Source organism: Rattus rattus, chromosome 5 (assembly GCF_011064425.1).
Source record: "Rattus rattus isolate New Zealand chromosome 5, Rrattus_CSIRO_v1, whole genome shotgun sequence".
Lineage (NCBI taxonomy): Eukaryota > Metazoa > Chordata > Mammalia > Rodentia > Muridae > Rattus > Rattus rattus.
In genome coordinates, this window is record NC_046158.1 from 156,964,798 (window position 1) to 156,988,831 (window position 24,034).

The 24,034-nt window shown below is 53.4% G+C and overlaps 1 protein-coding gene across 1 annotated transcript in view; it reads left to right on the top strand.

The window, feature by feature from the left end:
• The window catches only part of Cdh4 (cadherin 4), a 471,463-nt gene extending 449,431 nt beyond the window's left edge, over nucleotides 1-22,032 (top strand). Inside the window, exons 9-16 of the mRNA XM_032904917.1 lie at nucleotides 7,018-7,203; nucleotides 10,889-11,142; nucleotides 11,729-11,871; nucleotides 14,157-14,390; nucleotides 15,592-15,825; nucleotides 17,094-17,230; nucleotides 17,941-18,105; nucleotides 19,807-22,032. Coding sequence (XP_032760808.1) covers nucleotides 7,018-7,203; nucleotides 10,889-11,142; nucleotides 11,729-11,871; nucleotides 14,157-14,390; nucleotides 15,592-15,825; nucleotides 17,094-17,230; nucleotides 17,941-18,105; nucleotides 19,807-20,013 — 1,560 coding nt within the window. The 3' untranslated portion in view covers nucleotides 20,014-22,032. The remainder of the gene's footprint in view (nucleotides 1-7,017; nucleotides 7,204-10,888; nucleotides 11,143-11,728; nucleotides 11,872-14,156; nucleotides 14,391-15,591; nucleotides 15,826-17,093; nucleotides 17,231-17,940; nucleotides 18,106-19,806) is intronic.
• Nucleotides 22,033-24,034: the final 2,002 nt, after the last annotated feature.

A 24,034-nucleotide genomic window follows, 5' to 3' on the forward strand; every position in this document is an offset into this window, starting at 1 on the left:
GGTCCTCAGTGGACAGGGGCTAGTCCCTTGTGGTTCCCATTAGCAGACAGGGAAACTGGAAAAGACTGGCTACAACACTGGACACTGGGACATCAGAGGTCAAGAGTCCTTGCTGAGCATGTCTACCCAACTGTGGACCAGAGTCCACAGTGAAAGTCATGGGCCAGAGGAACAGACCCGCCACACACACACACCCCGGGAGGGAAGACTCTAGAGACAGAACTGTAAATCACGTGACCCCCATTTCTCCTGGACCCCCATGGAACAGCCATGCGGCAGGGAGGGTCCCCACCTGTGAGACCCTTAGGCTCTCTTAGTGTGCAGCAGACATAATAACCACTTCTGGACCTCCCAGCATTCTGTGGGGCCCTGGTTTCAGCCATCTCTCCTTCTGTATACCAGCATCTGCCTCCAGGACTCCCAAGTCCATGGATATGACCAGTTCTGTGAGCACACAGTCCAGTCCATCCCTTAAGAGATAGCAGGCTACAGGCCAGGGTGTGCCATGGGGATTCCAGGCACACAGACGACAGGGAGCAGCTAGGACTGAACCCTGATAGTGGGTGCTACAAAGGAGAGGAGAGAAGGGGAGAGAAGTTGCCTAGAAGGCAAGAGCCTGTCCCCATCCTGTTCTCTTGGACCACAGCGCCATCTAGTGGCCAAACAGTAGATGACTGACAGCCAGAGTGGTTCAGGTCCCCTGCAGACTGATGCGAGTCCTGTCTGTCCCTCCCCACAAGCAACAGGTGCAGGAGAAGGTTTGGCCAGTCGGCTCAACCTAGAGAAGCACTAGTGCTCCAGCCAGGGAGTCCTTGAGAAAGCTGGAGGGGCCTCTCTCTGGGTTCAGTCTGTTTGCTTTCCCTCTAGACATGAAGAAAGGCTAGTCAGACTCTAGGGAAACAGCCACTGACCCTGACCTGCATGTGACAGCCCTGGCACAGACATCCTCTGCTCTGGGCCTGGATGGACAGGCCTCTAGAGGGCTTGCTGAGCAGAGCTCAGTGTGACAACCACCTTCTGTGACAGTGCAGGAACTCTCAGCTGTCAGGTTAGTGCCAGGCCCACACTGGGGCCACCCCTGGTCTAGACCATGCCTTGCCACAGCCACCGCAGGAGGGCAGGGAGCTCACCCAGAGTAGCCTTGTCAGGAGCTGAGCCAGCACCACACTCAGACACAAACCCACTGCCTTAACTAGACTTCTATGGCTGTGGTAAAACACCGGGACACACTCTGACCGCGGTACATCGTAAAGGGCATAAACTCAAGGCGGGAGCTGAAGCATGGAGCCCCAGTCAAGTGCCATGGAGGGATGCTGCTTTTGGCTTGCCCCTCATGGCTTTCTCAGTTTGCTTTCTTACAGCACTTACCGGGGAGCACCGGTCCCCCAGGAGGTGGCACTGCCCAAAGTGGACTGGGCCCTCCCACACCAAGAAAATGGCCCCCACAGACTTGCCTATGGGTAATATGGTGGGGGTGTTTTCTCCACCGAGGTTCTTCTTCCTAAATAACTCTAGCTTGTGTTAAATTGGCAAATAATAACAAAAATAAAATAGAAACAATGCCCGAGCCAGGCATTGGTGCCTTGGGTCCTGGCATTGTCATACAGAGAGCTGAGACCCTTTGCTAAGTTAGGGCTACCTATGCTCCCAGGGATATACCCTTCTGCCCATGCCAGACTCCTGGAGCACAGATATCAGGGTGCAGAAACCACACGACTCTCCCGACCTCAGGACCCCCACACCTGCCCTCAGGGGGCAGCCTTTGGATGGTATGGTCGCCATGAGAACCAGAGGGAAGCCAAGAGTGCAGCTTTGGACTCCTTCCCGGCAGAGGAGATGGCACACCACAGCGGCATGAATGGCTTTGAGGAGCACTCCTTGGGAGGAGGGTGTTCATCACACACCGATGGTGCAGGGAGGACCCAGCCTGCCTCCCAATCCCACCACGAGCCCCAGCCATGCCACGTCGCTCACTCCAAAGAGCACTGAGAAGGCTGTGCTGGTCAGAAAGGACAGGAGACCCGCAGATGCCTTGGCTCAGAAATAGACAGAGAGCCAAGAAGCCCCACTCCTGTGTCAAGTGGATAAATCCCGTCTCAATCTGTGAGATTGTCTGAGGTCAAATTTAGCAGGACCCAGGCTGGCAGCTCTGACTCCAAGGTGAGGCTCCTGCACCTCCTAGGCCCCTGCCCAGGCCCTACAGTGGCGCCTGAGGAGGACCGCAGTGAGAGAGCACCCTCCCTGGTAGCTCCAAGGGAATTTCCTTCACCTCTCTGAAGATGGACCAGTTCCACCCATGGTTCTGAGCCCTGTCTGGCCTGGACCACCGCACACAATCTAACTGGACTCCATCTTCCTTCGTTATGTGTGAACCACACTGCAAACACCCTGGCAGGCCCCACGCCATCTGTGAGAGGTACATGAGCTTTGGAGAGAACAGCGGCCTCTCTGCTGGGACACAGAAGAAACCATTCCGAGGCAGCCAGCACGTGCTGCTGCAAACAGGCAGCTGGCGGCTCACACTGGAACCTAAATGTGGAGTGTAACGGTGTGAAGTTCATTCCAGGGGTTGGTCCCGCCTCCGTGCAACCAATGAAGAAAGGTAGAGACCTCTGGTTCCGGGAACGCAGAGGGTAAGGAGGGACAAGCATGTGGCAGTCTGAAGTCCCGTGACGATAGGACACCTCTCCACACCAAGCTCACACCCCCTCTTCAGCACAAGCTCCACAGACTTCTGTTCATGCTCGGGCTCTGGTGGCCTTGGCCAGGACACCATCCAGAGTAGTGCCAGGCAGGTACCCAGAATCACTGTCTCTGCTTCACAGTATGTTGGCCACACAGCACACACGGGCTATTTTTGTGAAGCTTAATCAAGAACAATCAGGCAACGCTAAAGAGATGCAGGTATTTGCCAGCTCCGGATCCTACTCCCAAGTGTTAATTAAAAGTTGTTTTTCTCCTTGCTCTCGTGCAGCTGCAGTGCCCCCTAGAGGACAGAGCACATAACGCATGCAGGGCCACCCTGCCACCATCACTCCCCCACTGGAGCAGCAACCCTCGGCCCATGCATGCCCTAGAAGCCTCCAACCTGCCTCATGCACAGACCCCGATGGGCACAAAGGATCCCTGAGACCCAGCAACCTTCCTCTAAGCCTTACCCCGCCCTTACATAGCCATCCTCTAGCTACTCTTGATCCCTTCTTGCTGTGTGGCCTTGTGATGTCCAGACCTCTGTGAGCCCAGAAGACCTGTCCATGTTTTACACTCGTGTATGATCGATGCCAAGATGGGGGCATAGCTGGTTCTAAGAAGCTCACACCTGAACAATAAGCATGATATGACAATAGTGGTGTTTGCTATTTGCCTGTACAAGATGATCTGTCCCTTCATAGGAGTGACACCCAGTTAAGTGATTGAAAGAGGGTTAGGTCACGGTGTTCCCATAGGTCACCTCCCAGTCTGACAAGGGACAGCGTATAGCAGGGCAGTGAGCCTCTGAAGAGCTCTTGGCACACATATGGTATTGGCTCTCTGTCCCTATGACAATGATGTCATTGGTACACAAAGAGGAAACCTCTGTTTTGGCTCATGTTTTCAGAGGGTCCCATCCATGGTCACTGTGCACCTGTGTGTATTTGGGCAGCAAATCATGGTGGGGAGCATGAAGAAGAAACTGCCAGGAAGCAAAGACAGAGACAAGAAAAGGCCAGGGTCTCCACAGCCCCTCAGCGGCACAACTCTACCCTGATCTGACTCCCTCCCACTAACCCATACCTACCCTAGTTTCCACTATGCCCCTAACACTGCATAGTCTAGACACCAGGTCTTCAACACCTGGGAATTCAGAAAACTCCTACCCAAACCAGGTAGGTAGCAATCAGAGGCAGATGGCTCACTTATCATAGTGGAAATTATTTCCCCAGAAGCAGAAGTCCACTGAACTTTAAAGCCAAGGACGTGTAACTGTGGCCTCCAAGGTTTTGAGGTTCTTGCAGAAACATCTACCCCAATAACCAGGAGTATAGCATATGCTGTCCTCTGGAGCCATCTACCTGCCTGAGAAGGCTACTCAACTTTAAGGTTAGATTTGGGCTAACCTGGGAACCTTCCATGATCTAGCCAGATGGGCCAGCCTCTCATCCTAGCAGCAAGCACTATGGCCAACCTCTAAAAGCCCTGAGTTCTCAACTTTTCAACTAAGCATGAAAACTCAGGAGGAGAGAGAGATTTTGATCCAGCACAAGTTCCTAGGACTTAAAATTTAGCATCTTAAATAGGTGTGTGGGAGTGGGAGCATCTTCATAGAAGTAGGGGAAGGGGGAGGAGATAAAGGGAGAGAGTGGAAAGGGGATAATATTTGAAATGTAAATACATAAAATATCCAATAAAAAATTGGAATAGACTCTGCCCTTACACTCAGGCACAGACCATAAATCATTAATTGGGTGCTATTTCTTCATGCTCTGAGGTGATGGCCACAGGGTTGAGCCCAGAGCTTGCATCCCTAACCTCCCAGTTTCACCTACACTCCCTCAACCCTCCCTCCAGGGTCCACCCTCAGACAACGGAGGCCTCCAGTGCCCCTGAAGAACCCCACAGACAGGTCAGAATACAGTGAACCAGACCCAGGCCCTGCCTAGGAGAGGAGCCTGGTTAGAAGGCAGAGATGCAGGTGGCTCACAGGAGAAGGGTACCCAAGAATAGGACACACAAGTCACCCCTCAGCCTGGAACCAAGACTTCAAGGTCTGTGTCCAGAAGTACTTTATGCTTTGGGTCCCTGGATCCCCACCTGGCCAAGCAGTGTGTGAAGGTGAAGGCACTAGGTTGGAAGAAGGAAGCAAACCAAGCCAGTGTCATCCTGGCTACCCACTAACCAGCTGCTGGCCAGGGACCATCCCAGAGCCCACCATAACTCCAGTTCCCATTTGTTCTTACCTCATTGAGCCTGCCAGGCCTGTGTACCACCTAGATGTCTGCAACTTGATAGCCTCAGGCTCACAGATGTATCAATGGTTACATCTGTAACTATTGTTATGGTTACATCTGTAACGATTGTTATAGTTACATCTGTAACTATGATTTCATGTGTATTGTAACACATATGTTACAATAATGAAACAGTTTATCAGTGGTGAAAGAAACCAGCCTCCAAGTGGATTTAGAATCTGGAACCTAGGGTTCTTTCTGAACAGATCCCAGCAGAATTTGTTTTACTGTCGTGGCTAGAGATGCCCACTTTTGGAAAGCACGTGAGGGAATCTGGACATTCTTGAAGATCTGGGAAAACCTCTCAGTCTAAATGGACACTGGAAATCTGGCCTACAAGAGAACATCTCTCCTAGAACCTGAAAAGTCCTGGATTTAGAGGCACCAAGGAAGCACACATCTGGGTGTGTTTATAAAGGAGTTCCCAGTGGGGGTTTGACTAAGAAAAAAGCCACCTTGAATGTGGGCAATGCCATCGATGCTGGGCTGGAGACAGCAAGGGCACCAGCATCCATCTTTCTCCTGCTTCCTGACTACAGATGCAAGGTGACCAGCAGACTCCACAACTTACTGGCCATGATGACCTGAACTTTCAAACTGTGACCCAAAATAAACTCATCCTTCCTTACGTTGCTTTTGTTAGGTACTTAGCCACAGCAGTAAGGAAAATAACTAATACACCCTCAATGTGTGTGCCACTGGGGACTACTCTTCACAAGGATGTCACACAGGCTGGGTCAGGACAACCCCCAGCCTCATGCTGACATCTCTCGAGACAAGGTTACAGGCTGAGATGCTGGGGCTAAGAGCCTCAACACATAAATTTGGGTGACATGGCTCTGCCTGCAACACTGCCTCTGAGCACCTGTGATCTCCCTCCAAGGAAAGCTCCCCATATCATGGGGTGCAGACCCTCAGACACTAAGGTAACCCTATTGCTGATGTGGACTGTTGGTGTCAGGAGGAGAGACGGGTCACCAGCAATGACAGCCTCACCCAGCCACCCAGGAGCCCAGTAAGGAAGCCAGACACTGGACATATGTGGTCACGACTCAGGTCTGCTGTTCTCTCTGGGACTGCCCTGTGCCCCTCTGTGCTGAATGGTGGTAGATTTGAAAGTAGGGTTTCATCTCCTAGAATCCTCTGGAAACCAGCTGTGCCCCACTTACTTCTCTTGAACTCCCCTCCTAGTGCTTCCTGGGCAGGGGGTGGGGATCCTTCTGCAGCCTCAGGCCTCTTTGCTCCAAGGTAGCTGGGCTGAACGTGGCTTGAAAATCAAAGGAAGACTGCTTTACAGCAACCCTTTGCTTCCAGTGAAAGGCAGGAAGAGGAAGGTTCCAGAACCACACTGGGGAGCACTGTAGGGACACCCTTTAGGATCCGTACAGTGGGTTCCCATCTGATCCTGAATGGATGCGACAATTATTTATCTTGCTCTAAGGTGAATTGCAAGACAACAGAGCATGTGCGCTCAGAACTTCTGAGCACAGAGCCTAGAAGCCAGCCTCAGCAGCGGGCCACAGTTGGCAGGGAGAACTTGAATTCCTAAAGCAGACACCCTCTCCCCCACCCCAAGGGGCATTCGTAGGTGCACACTGCAACCTCACTGTGCCTTAACATGAGAGAGATATGGGATCATTGGCCACAGTGGCTGACTCCAAGCCACCTGGGGCAGTGACGAGATGGTGGGAGGAGCCAGGGCACACTTCTCTCAGGAGCCTCCTGCAGCTGCTACTCCTAGACTCCTGCTCTACCCACTCTCCATCATGTATCCCTCCTGGCTACTTGCCATCGATTCTCCGTGCACATGAGAAAAGCGTGAGCATAGGGAGAGCAAGAGTTTGCTTGACTGGAGCAGACGCTTGAGAAGCCAGGGCTATCCCCCTGCACAGTGAACAGCGGCTGCCCCATCCCCGTCCACCTAGGTCATCCATCGAGAGCAGAGACCCTGATGCTTGCCAGCGTTGGCAGGGAGTCTGGCTACCCAGGCTCCATATGAGGTCCTAATGTTCTTTCTTGCACTCTGCAGTTTGCAGGAGAGGTCCCCGAAAACCGTATAGAGACAGTAGTAGCCAACCTCACAGTGATGGACCGAGACCAGCCCCACTCACCCAACTGGAATGCTGTCTACCGAATCATAAGTGGAGACCCCTCCGGGCACTTCAGTGTCCGCACAGACCCTGTGACCAATGAGGGCATGGTCACCGTGGTGAAGGTAGGTGGCTGCTGCCTACACATTCCCTGGTTTGGGAACACGAATGTCTGCTGGCTATCAGGACCAAGGATCAAACCCAGTGACAGCCTCCCCAGTGTCTCTCCTAACTCAGGCTGACCTCAAATTTGTGCAGCCAAGGCTGGCCTCAAACTCCTGATCCTCCTGACTCCAATCTCACCAACCATTCTCCACCGGGAATGGAAAAATCCTGGCCTTCTCCTGTGAACAAAACTCCCCTTCTCGTGAGACCATGCACACACCCTGACATACGGTGCAGGAGGATGTGCTGTGACCCTCCTCTTCCGCTTGAGGCTAGGGCCTACCTCTCCAATGTGCACTTAAGCCTCCCTTTTGGGCCAAGGGTCATTGAGGAGGGCACCTTAGTGAGTATGTCCAGCACCCTAATTGAAACTGTCACTGCAAGCTTTTCTGTCAGTTTCCACATTATAGGTGTAGTTTATCTTACCTGCCTGCAGGTTTTATTGGCCGAAGTCTTTCTAGAAGGACTGGTGACAAGAATTTTTTAGTACATCATATACAATGTGATTCTGTGTCCCACAAGGACATGAGCCAATAAACACAGAGAGACCTTTCCCTCCACAGTTTTAGGAAGCAGCCCATTAAAGCAGACTGGCCTGGCCTCTTCCTGAGGCTCCCAGGAGGGGCTACAGGCATCGGCAGGCATTTGGTTCTGCAAGAGGAAGACCTTGCCACGGTGTGGTGCCAGTTCTCGGGCCTTGGTGGCACCTGGAGTTTAAGTACAGAGGAACCAAGACTAGGCTTGGAGGAGGTTCACCTTGTCTGGCCTAGAAGCCTCCGTGAGACCTTTCAAGGGAAGGGTGAAGATTACTCTGCCCTGGGTGCCTTGAGAGACTTGCAGCCAGCTCAGGTAGCTGTGGGTCCAGCCAGGTGACCCTGTGGGCACAGGTACCACCTATAAAAATGCACCTGTGTAGTGTCCGGTGACATGGTACAAACCGGGGAAGAGGTAGAGCAAGGGAGAGGAGACCAGTTCATTCCCCGACTGTACAGGAAAACTCACCAGCCATACCTGGGCCTAGGGAGACAGAGGCACAGTCCCAGCCATGCTCCATGTCCAGTGGCAGCTGGACACCGTCATGTGCCATGGAGAGGCGAGATCATACTCAGAACTTGTATATCCACTTCTCCTTCAGGCAAGTATAAAAACCAGGCTTGGGGAGAGGGAGGGCTCACCAAGGTCACCATCAAGGACCAGCATTGTCTCTGGCACCCTCTCTAGAGCCTTCAAGATTCAGTGCCTCTGTTTCCTTCCCAGGACCAGTGGCCATATTGATTACCTCGTTTGTAATTCCTGTCCATGCATAGATAATACTCAGCATAGTGACAACCCTGGGCACCAATGACAGGTGCTTACGAAATCCAGAGGGAGGCCGGGTTCTGATCTCCTTAGCCATAGATCCAGGGGTCAGACCCAACACGAGGGTTAACATCTGAAGATGGAAGGCTGAAGTAGGAAGCTGGCTCCGCCAGGAAAGCTCTTCCCCCTAATGGAGTTCATGAAGACTCAGGCAAGCCTACAGGAAGGGGCAGTGAGTCATGTGACCTGAGGCAGGAATCCCCCAGTCACTGTCGGGCTTCACATTCTGCCTACCTTTGCCCTGTTGGAGAAGTTGAGTCATTCGGCTGTGGTTGATTCCACATTGGGATCTGATGGCATCTGAGCCAGTGTCCTAGGCCTGTTCTCTGGAGCTTCCTTTGAGGAAATTAGCCAGGAAGGTCCTTCAAGGAGAGACTGGTAGCTGGAGAGCTGTGTTATGCGGCCGTATTGCTTATGGTTATTAAGGTGTGACAGCCTGCTCCTCCCACAGAATAACAGCAAGCCTCTCTGGTGGTACACTGAGTTCTGCATCATCCATCTGCTGATGGTAACTCAGGGTCCCAGTCGATTCTCACAGGGGCCACTCTCAGAACCACTGTCTAGCACTCGCCTAAGTTCCAACCAGGTGCTTTTCTCAACATCAGGGGCACGGAAGCACTGTAGTACTATCTACCCCCAAGCCCTGTACCTGCCTTCAGAACCTGTGACCAGAAGGCAGCAGGGTCTTTGCAGATGTAACAGTGTTGAAGGTCTTAAGGTTTGAGTTGAGTCTGGACCATCTGGGTCAGCCCAATGCAACCTCAGAAGTCTTTAAAAGAGGGAATGAAGGTTAGGGAGTGTCTTAGTTAAAGGTTCTGTTGTTGTGATTAAAAACAGGGCTGGAGAGATGGCTCAGCGGTTAAAAGCACTTGCTGCTCTTCAAAAGGTCTTGAGTTCAATTCCCAGCAACCACACAACCATCTGTAATGGGATCTAATGCCCTCTTTTGGCACGCAGATGTACATGCAGAGGGAGCACTCATAAAATAAATCTGAAACAAACATGTTTCGCCTTACATGTCCCAAGCATGATCTATCATGGAGGGAAGTCAGAATAAGAACCTGGAGAAAGGAGCTGATGTGGAGGCCATGGAGGAACGCTGCTTACTGGCTAGCCCCGGTTGCTTAGTCGCACTTGCCCCAGGTGGCCCCGCCCACAGAGAGCCATGCCCCTCCCACATCATTCACCAATGAGGAAGGAGCACCACAGCCCAACCCGGTGGCAGCTTTTCTTCAACTGAGGTGCCCTTTCCTGAAAGGACTCTAGCTTGTGTCCACCTAAAACTAACCAGCACGAAGGAAGAGCGAGGTGTGACGGCAGAGGTAGAAGCAGTTGGAGGCAGGAAGCCACATGTGGCTCTGAAGAGGGACCGGACCCCACAAACCCCTCTCCAGAGTGGACATGTATGAGACGGGAATCACCACTGGCCTCACTGTCGGACTCTAGCCCATTTTACTTCTGCCCCCCAGAACTACATTTAAGTTACTTTAAGTCTCCCGCTGGGGACACAAAATCAGCAACAAGTACAAGGATATGTTGAAGGAGTAAAAGCTTAAATGTTGCTGTTCGGCTCTGGTTTGGACTTTTGAGACAGCCTCCCTGTGTATTCCAGGCTGACCTCAGGCTTGCAGCCCTCCTGTCTCGTCTCCTGACTGCTAGGATTGCAGGCGTGTGCCACTGTGTCCAGCAGAAACTAACTTTTGTTTGGTTGGGGGTGGGGGAAGACGTGTGCTACTCACACAGGAGGCAGTTAGAGGACAGCTTGCGGGGCCAGCGGTCTGCTCCAACCTTCTGGGTTCTGGGGATCAAACTCATCCTCAGGAACGGTGGCAGATGCCTTTGCTCACTGACCCATCGTGGCCACCCTAAAACCAATCAACCTTTGGCCACCATTGCTCTCGACTCTCAAGACCCTCAGCTCACTTGTTCCAGCCCACACAGTAACAAAGGCATTCTTGAAGATTCATGAAGCCAGGCATGGAGACCACACATTGGTAATCCCAACACCCAGGAAGCTAAGGCAGAAAGATCGATGCCCCAAGAAACCCAGTTTCTGCCTCATCGGAGTGTGGTGTGGGGCTACTAGCTAGAGACCCTTTACCCCAACCCCTCTCCTCTCTCATTGGCCAGAAGCCAGAAGAAGCCGGAGACAAGAGTCTGCTGTAAAGGGAAAGTGTAAACCGGGCTACCATACAAAGCAGGGCAGGGAGAATCTGAGAGACTGGGCAGTGGGAATGGCCAACCCCACCACTGTAGGACACTCCGTTAACCTGTCCCTTCTTCCAGGCAGTGGACTATGAGCTGAACCGTGCCTTCATGCTGACCGTAATGGTGTCCAACCAGGCGCCCCTGGCCAGCGGGATCCAGATGTCCTTCCAGTCCACAGCGGGGGTAACCATCTCTGTCACCGATGTCAACGAAGCCCCCTACTTCCCCTCCAACCACAAACTGATCCGCCTGGAAGAGGGTGTGCCTGCCGGGACCGCGCTCACCACTTTTTCCGCAGTGGACCCTGACCGATTCATGCAGCAAGCCGTGAGGTGAGTCTTCAGCACAGCCTGGCCCTATCTGACCCTCAAGCAGGATCCAGTCCTGTGTACCACACAGAAGAGTCCCAGAATGCCCAGAAAAGCCTGAAAAGCAGGAAACCCAGTAGAGAGAGGAGGATGGGGTGCCATGTCCAGACCTGAGGTGTTGGCCTATTTAGAGGCAACCCACCCCAGAGAATCAGCCAATAGGATAGCCTTGGGCATCGTTGACCAGTGTCACCATCTCCAGGCTGACAAGTTAGACTGAAGCCAGGGCAGGTCATGGCTTCCCTGACAGCAGCAAGTGACTTGAGCAAACTGCTTAGCGTCTCTGTACCTCAGAGTACCCATCCACCTGCAAAATGGAGGGGATGTGGGAACAGCCCTCTGGAGTCCTCCAGAATCTGAGACCGTCCACCACAGGGACATGAGCCACTGCTGTGGCCTGTGCCTCTGTGGAAGGGGCACAGAGGTGCATGAAAGCTCTGAGCACTCTGGGAGGACAGAAATGCCACTGGGTTGTGGATGCTGTACCCAGGATGCTGGCTGGGAGAAGAACACTGAGACCTTGACCTTGCTTCTGGTTTCCTGTCCATAGGTACTCGAAACTGTCTGATCCCGCCAACTGGCTGCACATCAACACGTCCAATGGGCAGATCACCACGGCCGCAGTCCTGGACCGAGAGTCCCTCTATACCAAGAACAATGTATATGAGGCCACCTTCCTGGCTGCTGACAATGGTAAGTCCCACTCCAGCAGCAGTGTCCTGGGGTTGTGGGCAAGGGAGGGTGCTCCTGAGGGAGGCCAGAGGCACCCAGAGAGCCACAGAGAGGTCTAGAGGGCTCGGTGGAGGGAAGTCTGTACAGGCAGCCATGAACACTTAACTCTGTCCCCATCCTGTGTCGACCCATCGTGTCAACCTCAGAAACTCCAGTTACTCCCCTAACAACCTGCTTACCTGCCCATGTTCCCACAATGTTCCAACCGTTACACATTCACTTGCAGCTCCAGGGTAGCCATGAACCAAGGAATTTAGTGGCCGATGGCCCAGCCTATCTTTACTAGCTTCTCAACTTCCCCATGTATGAACTGGGGTGAAGAGAACAGATTTGCCGCTCTCCCAACACTGTTAGCTGGCGCCCTAGCCAGGAAAAGCAAGAAAGCCCATGTCTACCCTAGCCCTGAGACTCTGGGAGCAAGGGAGGGCGCTAGGTGGCTGCTGGGCAGGCAGCATGGAGGAGCTTGAGGAGGAGCAGGAAGGACAATGGTCATCCTGAGGAAGACAGCGCAGGTTCTCAGGAGGTTTCTGAGGGCTGTGGTGCAAGAGCAGATGGAACCTATGGCCGAGAGGCCCATTTCAAGACCCACAGCACCGTGAAGTCTAGCTGAGCGCTCTCATGGGTTCCGTATGATGGTGGTTAGCCGTGTGTGAAGGAGATTCTGGGCAGACATCCGTCCATCACCACTGCTTTGGGAAGAGCCTTGGCCTCTCTGGGCCTCAGCTTTTTCCTCGGCAGAATGGGAGGAGCTTAATGCTCTGACAGGTATGTCCTTCATGAGGGATGTCCGGCCTGTGAGTAAGCCAGAGTTGGGTTCTCCATGCTCTGACCACGGCTGTCCTGTCACCCACTGAAGGCCAGGCACCTACCTGGAGTCAGAAAAGACAAGCCTCACCTAACTCTCTGAGCGCCTGGTGCTCAGACAGAGAACAAGCCCCTGTCTGGCAAAGCCTGTTTTCTCAGTAGAGGTCACTTCAGCTGTGGGGTCACAGTCAACAAAACTGAGAGGGATTTTCTCTCACAGTGAGGAGGCCTGGAAACCAGGGGCATAGCTCAGCGATACAGCACTGGCCTGGCATGTCTGAGGCTGAGTTCCTCCCAGTCTGCAAAGGTGTCAGGGGAGGGGAGGGAGGGGAGGGGAGGGGAGGGGGGAGGGGAGGGAGGGGAGGGAGGGGAGGGGGGGGGAGGGGAGGGAGGGGGGAGGGAAGAGGAGGAGTTACCCAGGCCTAGTGATGCATACCCACATCCAGTTATTCAAGAGACTGAGACAGGAGGATCTCCATCTCAAGGTCAACCTGGGTTATAGAGCTTGTTCCCAGCCAGCCTCAGGAACTAAGAAAGTGAAGTCCAGAAGTCAGGGTGAGATTTGATAACCAGACCCATTGCACTCACACCATGTCCACGCTGTGCCACAGCCTGGTCCAGGATGGGCACCCCAAGCATTGTGACCCCATTCTGGCAAAGAGCAGGAAGAGGAGGAAGAGCGTAGTGCTCACCTGCGTTCTCCCGCGACTTCCAGGAAGCACCACACTAGGTCTCTTTCTCAGACTTAGGCATGGGATGGCACTAGCTGGACGTGTAACCTCCCGGTGGACAGCGATAACCTGAGCTAACAGTTAGGCTTGTGGTTCTTCTCTTAAAGAGAGCAGAGAAGAGAAGACAAGGACAGAGGGAAAGCCCAGGCTATTTTAGTAGCGAGAGGAGCTGGGAGGAAACAAAGGTGGTGGGAGAAGCCAGGGAAAGAGGGGGAGTTCTGCTCTTGGAAGGAACACATGCAAAGGCCCCGAGGCAGGGCTGTATGGTGGGTTTTGGGGGGACAGAGCAGCTGAAATCTCGAGAGCAAGCACTACTGTGGCCCCGAAGCTGATCCCATAGTAAATGGCTGAGAAACCTGAACCCTAATCCAACTGGCTCCCCCAGGCCCTGTGCTCCTGTGGTCCACAAAGTTGGCTGTGCAGGCACTGGCCGCTCAAACAGAGGACCAAGGTTCAAATCCCAGTACCCACATGGCAACTCACAACCATTTATAACCCTAGTTACAGGGGTCGGACATCCTCTTCTGGCCTCTGTGAGCACTGCCCGAATGTGGTGCAGAGACCTCTGTCCTGTAGGAGAGAAGGTGTTCCCTCCTACGGCAGATGGAGTATGAACTCCAGTCCGTGTGCAGCTGTGTGTCTTGCCGAGGACCTCATGTATCTGCCTGTCCTATGTACGGCCCTGTGCGCTCACCCCTCTCTGTCCTGCAGGGATCCCCCCAGCCAGTGGCACTGGGACCCTGCAGATCTACCTCATCGATATCAATGACAACGCACCACAGCTGCTGCCCAAGGAGGCACAGATCTGCGAGAGGCCCGGCCTCAACGCCATCAACATCACCGCAGCCGACGCCGATATGGACCCCAACATCGGCCCTTACGTCTTTGAGTTGCCCTTCATCCCCACTACGGTGAGGAAGAATTGGACCATCACCCGCCTAAACGGTGAGTCCACCCAGCAGTGCGCTAGCCACCGGCAGAACCAGTATCTAAGGATCTAGGATCCAGCCAGGATCCATCACTAAGAAACAGTGAGCCATGGAGCTGGGAGACAGTCCTTGCCTTCCGCATGTTTCACACACAAGGCTGGAGATACAGCCCTGTTTATCTGTGCCTCCACCACAAGGCTGTCTTTGTTCCTAGCGCCTCCCTGTTCTAGAAAGAGCCTAGCTGGACCATGCTGGCAGCCATTGAGGGTCGTCTGTAGCCCCTGGAGAACGCACCCCTTAGGAGGCACCTCTCCTGTGTGGCCAGTGCTAGGAGCCTTACACCTTCCTAGAGATGCGATGCCTGTTTATGGTTCCACCAGCAAAACTGCCGATTCTTCAGGCCCATGGCAACGTAACAGGGTGTTGCTTCAATAAGCAAAGCCACCACTGTCCTCTGCCTCTGGGCTCCTGGTGGAGAGCGTTCCCATGCTCACTGAGGTGTGGGTTCCTCTCAATGACTTTGCCTTTCAGGAGAGTTGGGTTTTGGAGGTTTTTGTTTTGTTTTGTTTTTCTTTTTGTTTTTAAACAATATCTTTAACTTAATGGCATGGTGGTAGAGTGTGTGTGTGTGTGTGTGTGTGTGTGTGTCTGTATGTGTGTGCCTGTATGCATATGTGTGCATGATATGTGTGCATACACATCTGTATGGTGTGGTGTGATGTGTGTGCATATATGTACATTGTGGGCATGATGTATGTACATGCACATGTTTATGCCTGTGTGTGTGTGTGCATGGCATGTTGTGATGTGTGTGCATATGTGTACATCGTGTGCATGATGTATTACATGTGTATGTGTCTACATGTGTACATATGTGTGCATGATGTGTATGCAGGGACGTCTGTATGGTATGTTGTGATGTGTGGTGTATGTGTGCATATGTGTACACTGTGTGCATGATGTATGTATGTGCACATGTGTGTGTGACTGCATGGTATATTGTGACGTGTATGCATGTGTGTACATTGTGTGTATGATGTACATGCATGCATGCACGCACAGACGCACGTGTGTGTGTGTGTGTGTGAGAGAGAGAGAGAGAGAGAGAGAGAGAGAGAGAGAGAGAGCTTTTCATGCCATCAATCTCAGTGCCTGTGGAGGTCTTCCTTGGGAAGGATAGGTGCCCACTGGCTGCACGTTGCTGTTCCTCACTCCAGGTGACTATGCCCAGCTCAGTTTGCGCATTCTGTACCTGGAAGCGGGGGTGTATGACGTCCCCATCATCGTCACGGACTCCGGCAACCCTCCCCTGTCCAACACATCCGTCATAAAGGTCAAGGTGTGCCCGTGCGATGAGAATGGCGACTGTACCACGGTCGGTGCAGTGGCTGCAGCTGGCCTGGGCACGGGCGCCATCGTGGCGATCCTCATCTGCATCGTGATCCTGCTAAGTGAGTGCTGGCGAGTATTCCGTATTTAACACCCTCTTCATGTGAGGCCAGAAACAGCCCCGCTGTGGGGAGAGGTGACTGACTCTGAGGCAGAGCTGGGCCAGCGTTCTCCTCTGCAGACACAAGGGACAGGGATGGAGAATAGTCAGTACCCGTGTGGAGTGAGCGGGCCTACCATCTCCCTCTCCTGCCTGCAGGGAGGGCGAAGCCAGGGGTCAGAATACAGGTGTCCCTGTGGCCCTAACTGAGAGTGGAGCATATGGTGTCGTGGGGGAGCACATCCCTTCTTCCACAAGCTCCCTCCACGTCTCCTCAGGTGACATGAGACACCAGCTGCACAGCTGCCTCTCCGGCCACTTGATCTGGAGGAAAGTGGCCCAAGGTGTCTGGTTTCTGCTTCGATGCTCATAGAGTGGTCCTCTCACTCTCTCTCTCCAGTTCCCTGTCCACAACATGGACCACATCAAGAGGTCCCCTGGCTACCACCTTGTTGAAAGGTTGAAAGGAATGCTATCTGCTATCTGTCACTTGCAGGGGTCTGGCCTCTGAGCCTACACTAGCTGTAGTCTTTCTCATCCCAGCAATAAACCAAACCACCTCATCAAACTGGCCACCCTTCAGACAGCCTGCAACCCTTCCCTCTGCACAAGGTGTCTGTCTGTTGACACCCTCCCCTCCCTGTGCCCTGGACAGACACCTCCTCCTCCATGTCTAACAGTGAAGAGATGGCAGAGGCCGCAGGGAGCACACCTGGAGACACCTTCACGATAATCGGGGTCTCCTGTCTCCAATTCACAGGAGCCCTGCCCTTAGAACCCAGGCAGGAAGAGAGACCTATCCAGGAAGACCATGCAAAGCTCCCATAGATAAGCAGAATGTCACAGACAAGTGGCCAAGGCAGATGGCAAAGGAGGCATATCCACACATATTTTCTTATTTTGCACCCAAATCCTTTGGATAAAAGAACCTCTGGGATCCCTCCCCAGTCAGCCTTCCTTCCTGGAATGTATATACATACATCATGTATACAATGTGCACATATGCACACACATCATGCACACATATGTACACATGCGGACACACATGTGAATATATCATGCACACAATGTATACATATGCATACACAGACGAACACAGAACCCACACGCATCCAACCATCGTATGCCCACAATACGCCCGGGCGTGCATGCACGTTTACACCCGTGCACACGTATGCACAGGCGCGCCCGTGTGTGCACACACTGCTCACAGTGCGGCTCCTCTCACAGCCATGGTCCTGCTGTTCGTCGTGTGGATGAAGCGGAGGGAAAAGGAGAGACACACGAAGCAGCTGCTCATCGACCCTGAGGACGACGTGAGGGACAACATCCTGAAGTACGACGAGGAAGGCGGCGAGGAGGACCAGGTGAGAGGTCGAGTGTCTCATAGGCCCTGCTGGGCTCGTGCTGGGGCCTTACCTGTCTTGTCCCATTCCTTAGGGAAAGGTATTGCATAGTCGTTTCCAGAGGCACAGATCTGGGTAGAGGCCGCAACCTCTCCCACGTGTGTGCTCAGGCCTGGGCTGACTGTCCTCATCCTCAGATCGGTCCTCCTCACAAGATCCTCCCTCTCCAGCCCCCAGACCAACCTGCTGCTGTTCTGTGCCCTAAAGAAAGCAGTCCAGAGTCTTGTGGGGTCACCAACACCCACCTACTGGACACTCCCAGTGGTGGTGGGGCTCTCTGACCAGGATGGGGAGAGCACACAGAGCTACCCCGTGGAGGGAGGCAAGGAGGGCCCAGCCCTTTTCTGTCAGTGCTAAAGGTGCAGGTGGCTGGCTGCACAGGGCTGCAGGCAGGAGGGTCACTTTTGGGGGGCAGGGAGGAGGTCCAGGTCCCCACAAGGCAGCTGGCAGGTATAGAGTCCATGGGGACCCTGAGGTCAGGCAGGGCTGGGGCAAATGGAGAAGAGGCGGTGTGGGGAAGGGGCAGGCCTAGAGTAGGGCAATCAGTGTGCTTGGAGACTGGTGTGGTGGGCAGGTGAAAAAACTGAGCATGGGTGTTCTCCGCACTCTTTATTGCCCTGCCTGCTGCCCCCACACTCCAGTTTCCCTGACTCGCTCTGTCTCCATCCCAGGACTACGACCTCAGCCAGCTACAACAGCCAGAAGCCATGGAGCATGTGCTGAGCAAGGCCCCTGGTGTGCGGCGAGTGGATGAACGGCCAGTAGGTGCCGAACCCCAGTACCCGGTCAGGCCTGTGGTGCCACACCCAGGAGACATTGGAGACTTCATCAACGAGGTACGAACCTCGGGAGGACCTGAGCAAAAGCGTCTCCTTTAAAAGTTAAATCCTGTCACACGTACATACACACACACACACACACACACACACACACATGCATACACACACACACATGCACACACGCACACACACGCACATGCACACACATGCACATGCACACACACATGCATGCACACGCACACGCACACGCACATGTACACACACACATGAACATGCACACGCACACGCACATGCACACACACATGTATGCACATGCACACGCACGCACACACACACACGCACACACGTGTGTGCACATACACACAGAGCTTGTGAGGAGAGGTGGCTCAGACTAGGACTTGAGGCCAGGCCCGCCCTTCTGCTTGTGGCCGTGAGCACATTAGCTCCTGAGTCAGATACTTTTAGGAGGTCTAAGACTCAGCAGACGCTCAGTGGGAACTGGGGGCCATTTGGGTCACTGTGACACAATGGGGTGACAGCAGGAAGAACTGTTCTCAGGAGAATCAGACACACTAAGCCAGTGAGGTTGTGAATGGCCATCCCAGCCCACATTGGAGTCCTGGTACCAGAGCAAACTGGCCTGCATGTCTCAGCCCCACTCTGCTCCCTGTCCCCATCACGACGTGAAGGTGGGCACCCAAGCATCACCACACTGAGCCCTGTCAGCGTTTGGCTGCATAAAACACCCAGCAACAAGACCTTCACACTGGGCGAGAAGCTTAGTCTCTACAGTTGAGCCAGGAAAGGCCGGCCCCATGTCACACCACACCCCTGCCTCTTACAAAGTCTGCAAAAGGAAACGATCAATCAACTGCAAGACAGCACAGTTTAGGGGTTGATTTTGGTTTGGTTTGGTTTGGGTTTTGGTTTTTTTGTTTTTGGCGGGCGGAGACCTGGAACCTAGGTTGTGAACTAAACCTCCTCCTACTCCTCAACCCAGTTCTAGCCCTAGCACCAGTCCAAACCATAGCTATCCTCATGCTAGCCATAGAGTAGCTGTGACTCTGACCCCAACCCTAACCTTAGCATTAACCCCAAGCCTAGCTTGGAGCCGTAACATTAATCCTACCCCAGACCTAACCCAGAATAGCAGCAGCAAGCCCTACCTTCACCCTAACATTAGCCCTAGCCCCGAGCTTCATCCTAGACCTAACCCTGTTCCAACCCTAACCCCTGGTGGAGCAGAACACTACTCGCAGCCCAGCCCAGCCCAGCCCCCAGTCTTATCCGTGGCGAAGCTGCCCACGGCTTTGAGCTTCCTGCCCTTACACTCTGCGCTGTTGTTATTGTTTGCATTTACAGGTTTTATCTTATTTTATTTATGTGTATGAGTGCTTTGCCCGCATGCATGTCTGTGCACCATCTGTGTACAACGCCCACGGAGGTCAGAAGATGGGGTCATCTCCCCTAGAACTGGAGTTGCAGATGGTTATGAGCTGCCATGTGGGTACCGCAAGAGCAAAGCGGAGCCATCTTGCTAGCACGCACACCCCCGCCCCCCATGTCTGTTCCTTATAAACATACATCCTTATTTGGTCCTTGGAGGTATCCTACAGATAAAAACATGCAGCGATTACAGTGCCTACTGTATGCAAGATCCTCCTTCCCCCACCCCTCCCCACCCTGGCTCGCATGGGTCCATCCTCCTCTGGGCTGACACAGTGCTCACACCTAACCCCTCATCTCTGTGATCTCCAGGGACTTCGAGCTGCTGACAATGACCCTACCGCACCCCCCTATGACTCCCTGCTGGTCTTCGACTACGAGGGCAGCGGTTCTACTGCAGGCTCTGTCAGCTCCCTGAACTCCTCCAGCTCCGGGGATCAAGATTATGACTACTTGAATGACTGGGGGCCCCGGTTCAAGAAGTTGGCGGACATGTATGGGGGTGGCGAGGAGGACTAACCGACCTCACCGCCATCGTGAGAAGGGCACTGGAGGCTGAGCAGCAGAACTGAGCCAAGGTGCCAGAGCCATCTGGTGTCGAGAGATCCCTCCCCGCTGCCGTCCCCCGCGCGGAGCTCTGCAGTATGGACGGACACAGGCCACCGGGCACCCACCATCGCTGCGGCATCTCGGTAGCCACAGCCACGTACCGCGAAGGGAGAGCCAGAGGCACAGCCCTAACTTGAATTTCTTACCACAAAAGCACTGTTAAAACAAAACAAACAAACAAAAAAACAAAACAAAACAAAAGTGCCTTTTGGTACATGACAGATTCCCTAACTCAGGAGTGACTGAAAGAGGAGAGACAGCCCGAGACCCCCACCTCTGTCCACCCCGCCCCACAGCCACAGCCCCATCAGGTACCTTCTGAAGGTGGTGAGCAATGGGAGACAATGTCCTTTTTTATTTTTAAAGCCTTTTATTAAGAAACAGAAAGTAGGTAACTTATTTGCAAAAACAGATCTCAACAGCTTCTGTTAGGCATAGCCTGCGTCTCCTGGGCCCTTTGGCCTCCCTGAGGCTGTTAGGTGAGGATCAGGCTTTTCAGCACCAAAAAAGCACTGGGCCAGCCCAACCCCATCAGCAGAGCCACTTCTGTGTGGACTAGGCCTTCACCTGAATGTTTGCTCTGCCCCTACACACTGTAAGTAGCTGGGGCAGGTGTGATGCCTGAAGACCTTCCCGGGAGTCCTCACCTCTCCACTTGGCCACTGCCACACCCTCAAGTCCACCATAAAGCCTCTCTCTGGACCAGCTGTCGCCCCCAATCCCACCAAAGTCCCCTTTTTGCTTTGGTCCAGGACAGTCCGTTGTCTAAGAAGCTGCAGCATCCTGCAGAACCCTAGTTCAGCCATCCGCTCTTCAGGGTGAGACCCCGAGGGATCCCGTTGAAGGCATAGCAATCACAAACCCTCCACTCAACGGAACCCCTGAACGCTCTCAACACCCTCCCCAGGCTGTGCAGATGCAGACACAAAAGGCAGAGCCTGGCCGGACTCTGGCAGCTGCTTGGCCTCCTTGGGCCCGGCTAACCTGAACTCCCACCTGGTCCCATGAACTGCTATGGATGTGAGGACCTACCAAGAGGCCGGCGAGAATACCTTGCTGTGCCCCTGTGACCACAGATGGACCCGTATTTCTGTTGTTCTCTGGAGCTGGTGGGGCACTTAACCACGGCAGCTTGAGCATGGGGCGAACTGGGCAGGGTGACCGCTTCTGCAGGACAGCAAAGAGGCCATGTACAAGAACCTACGGGAGATGGCAAAGCTTACCTTTTCACTGGAGGGGAAAACAGACCTAGGACGTTCACATGTCTGGGCCCAAAAGAGCCCTGGGATGGGGCAGAAAGGCAGGCACCAATGAAGCATCCTGTGCTGAGTCTTCCTGGCTTACCCCATGCTATAAGATACTCCCAAGGAAGGGGTTGAAGAGTGCTGATTGCTTGGGAGGCCTTGGTGTCTGAGTCTTCTTGGGGAGACAAGAGAAGTCCCGGCATTGAGGAGAAATAAGTTTCTTCCAGATCTCTAACCCATACCTACAACTGGGGGGTCAGGGAGGTCTCAAAAGGGCTGGGGGTCCCCAGGAGATCGCATGCTCCCTTGCCAGGGGTCTCTAATCCATGGCTCCCCTTGGCTTCTTTACTCCGTGGCTAGATCCCCTTTCCCAGACTGCTTTGGCCTCAAAGATGCACCTGAGTGAACTCACAGGTGCCCAACTCGTGGGTATGACCCATTGGATGTCAGGGTTCTTTCCCAAATCAAACCCATGCCCACCTCTGAACTCCTGGACTTGAGCTGGGTTTCTAGCTCAGCTGTGTCTACTCACTCCTCATACCGCTGTCCTAGGAGGGGGGATGAATAGGGGCCTCTGTCCCTTCCTGGGAGTCCCCCTGCCTACAGCCAGCAGTGCTCGTGAAGGGGGTCGGGAGGGCTGTCCTATGCAAATTGCTCGAATCGGGTGGTGCTGAGCTTGGCGTGACCACTGCTGGGATGGACTGTCTCGGGTTAGGGCTGGGGAGTTGAAAATGATTTTCTGGGTTTGATTTTAGAAAACCCAAGAAGGTTCTTGGAAGTGTGCATATGTTTGGTAGGCATGGGAGCCAAGAACTCTCCTGAAATCCCAAGGCTTTCTTAGAAGCCTAGGACAGGAGGTACCAAACCCATCAGTTACCTGGAGGCACGTCTCACCTGCCTCCACCTCCTTCTCCCTACCCCCCAAGGCCTCTGTCACTGCCAGGCCCCTGCAGGAGCATCCGTGGGGTTTCCTAAAAGCTGGACAGCTTGTCCCTTTCACCCTACACCCCAGTGAGCCCCTAGGGCTAGAGGAAGATAGGGTTCTACACACACCCCCAGACCCATCTTGGAACTCCGTTCCCAGGCCAACAAGTTAGCATTAGCCAAGCATACAGTCAGTGTCAAATGTTTCTCTTCTGTAGCTTGTAGATACAACGCGTCTATGGTCAGGGCCCAGCCAGCCTAGGCTGGTGGCCAGCTCTGTGCAGTGTGAGGGTGTGGTTTGGTTCCTTTAAGGAGAAACCTATACCACTGAGTGGCTTGGAAGAACACCTGGCCACGGTCAGCCTCGGTCACACCTGACTCCCCGGCCGGCAGCTTTTCTCTCTCATGTCTTTCAGCACATCCAAAATGCTGGGTCTCCTGCCACCAAAATGTCAGAGTAATGGCCAAACATCAGGCCCTCAGAGATGCCTCAGTTTCCCCATAGTGAGTATGTGGTCCGTTGAGACGACACCTCTGTGCTCTCTAAGGTAAACAGGAGGGGAAGTCTCTATTTCCACCCACACCGAAAGGCAAAACCAAAAACCCACAGCAGAATCTCCCTGCACAGAGCACCGGGTGTGGTAGTGCATAGACCACATACCTAGCAGGCTCTACCACACCAGTCAGCCGGTGGAAACCACCTCCGTGTACACCGGGGACGCATCTTGCTTTTCCTTCCTCTCCTGTTTTCCATTCTGATTTATTTTCTGCATGTTTATTTTTGAAAATGGACAAATGTGTAGCAGCCCGCATGACCGTGGTTGTTTCGGGAGAGATACCGGAGTATGATGTGCTCACACTGCAGCTCTGAGCGCCATGCGGTGAGACAGACGTTCCGACTTTTTTTGTAATCGTCAACAGCACAAATATTTTGTATTGTCGTTTGTATCATTTTGTACCGAAAAAGAAAAAAGAAAAAAAAAACAAAACAAGAACAAAAAGGGAAGAGAGTTGATGTTTTTCGATGTGTTTTTAGTGCCAGGCAGTCTTGGTTCCGGAGGGAACGCAGCTTTGCGGAATTGTCGTGTCCAGGAGTGGAGTTGGGCGTTAGCACGCTGCTCCAAAGGAGGAAATAAAGTCCCCTTTGAAGTAGTTGGCCTCTGACTTGCTTGTGTTTTTCCACAAATTCCGGGATCTGACAGAGTTGGGGCTGTGGGCAGGTGACCTGAGGGCGGCTGGATCAGGCACAGAGTTAGATATGCTCCGCAAATGCCGCTGTGAAAGCACAAGAAAATCCACTTAGGCTGAGAGCAGTCAGTTCTGGTTTTGGCACTGGTTGTCAAATCCAGGGCCTCTCATGGCCTACCCTCCACCCTGCCTTCCTGCACTGGCTGATACGCAAGAAAGCTGCAGCTTGTACATGGACAGATATTCCAGTCTGCACCTGGCCAATCAGCACTCCTGCCCCCAAAATCCCTTGGAGCTTTGGACAGGTTCACTTTGTAAAACAATGTTAAAGTGTGTCTTCTGAGGGAGCTTGTACCGGCTGAGGATAATCTGTGGCCAACAGTGGACTGCAGAAAAGTGCATGGCCCCTGGGAACTGTAGATTCTTTACACTGCTGTGGTGCATAGTCAGATCTGTCCTAAAGTGCCAACACACACACACACACGCGCGCGCGCGCGCACACACACACACACACACACATACACACACACACATGAATGTACACATGTATGTACACATGTATGCACACATGTATA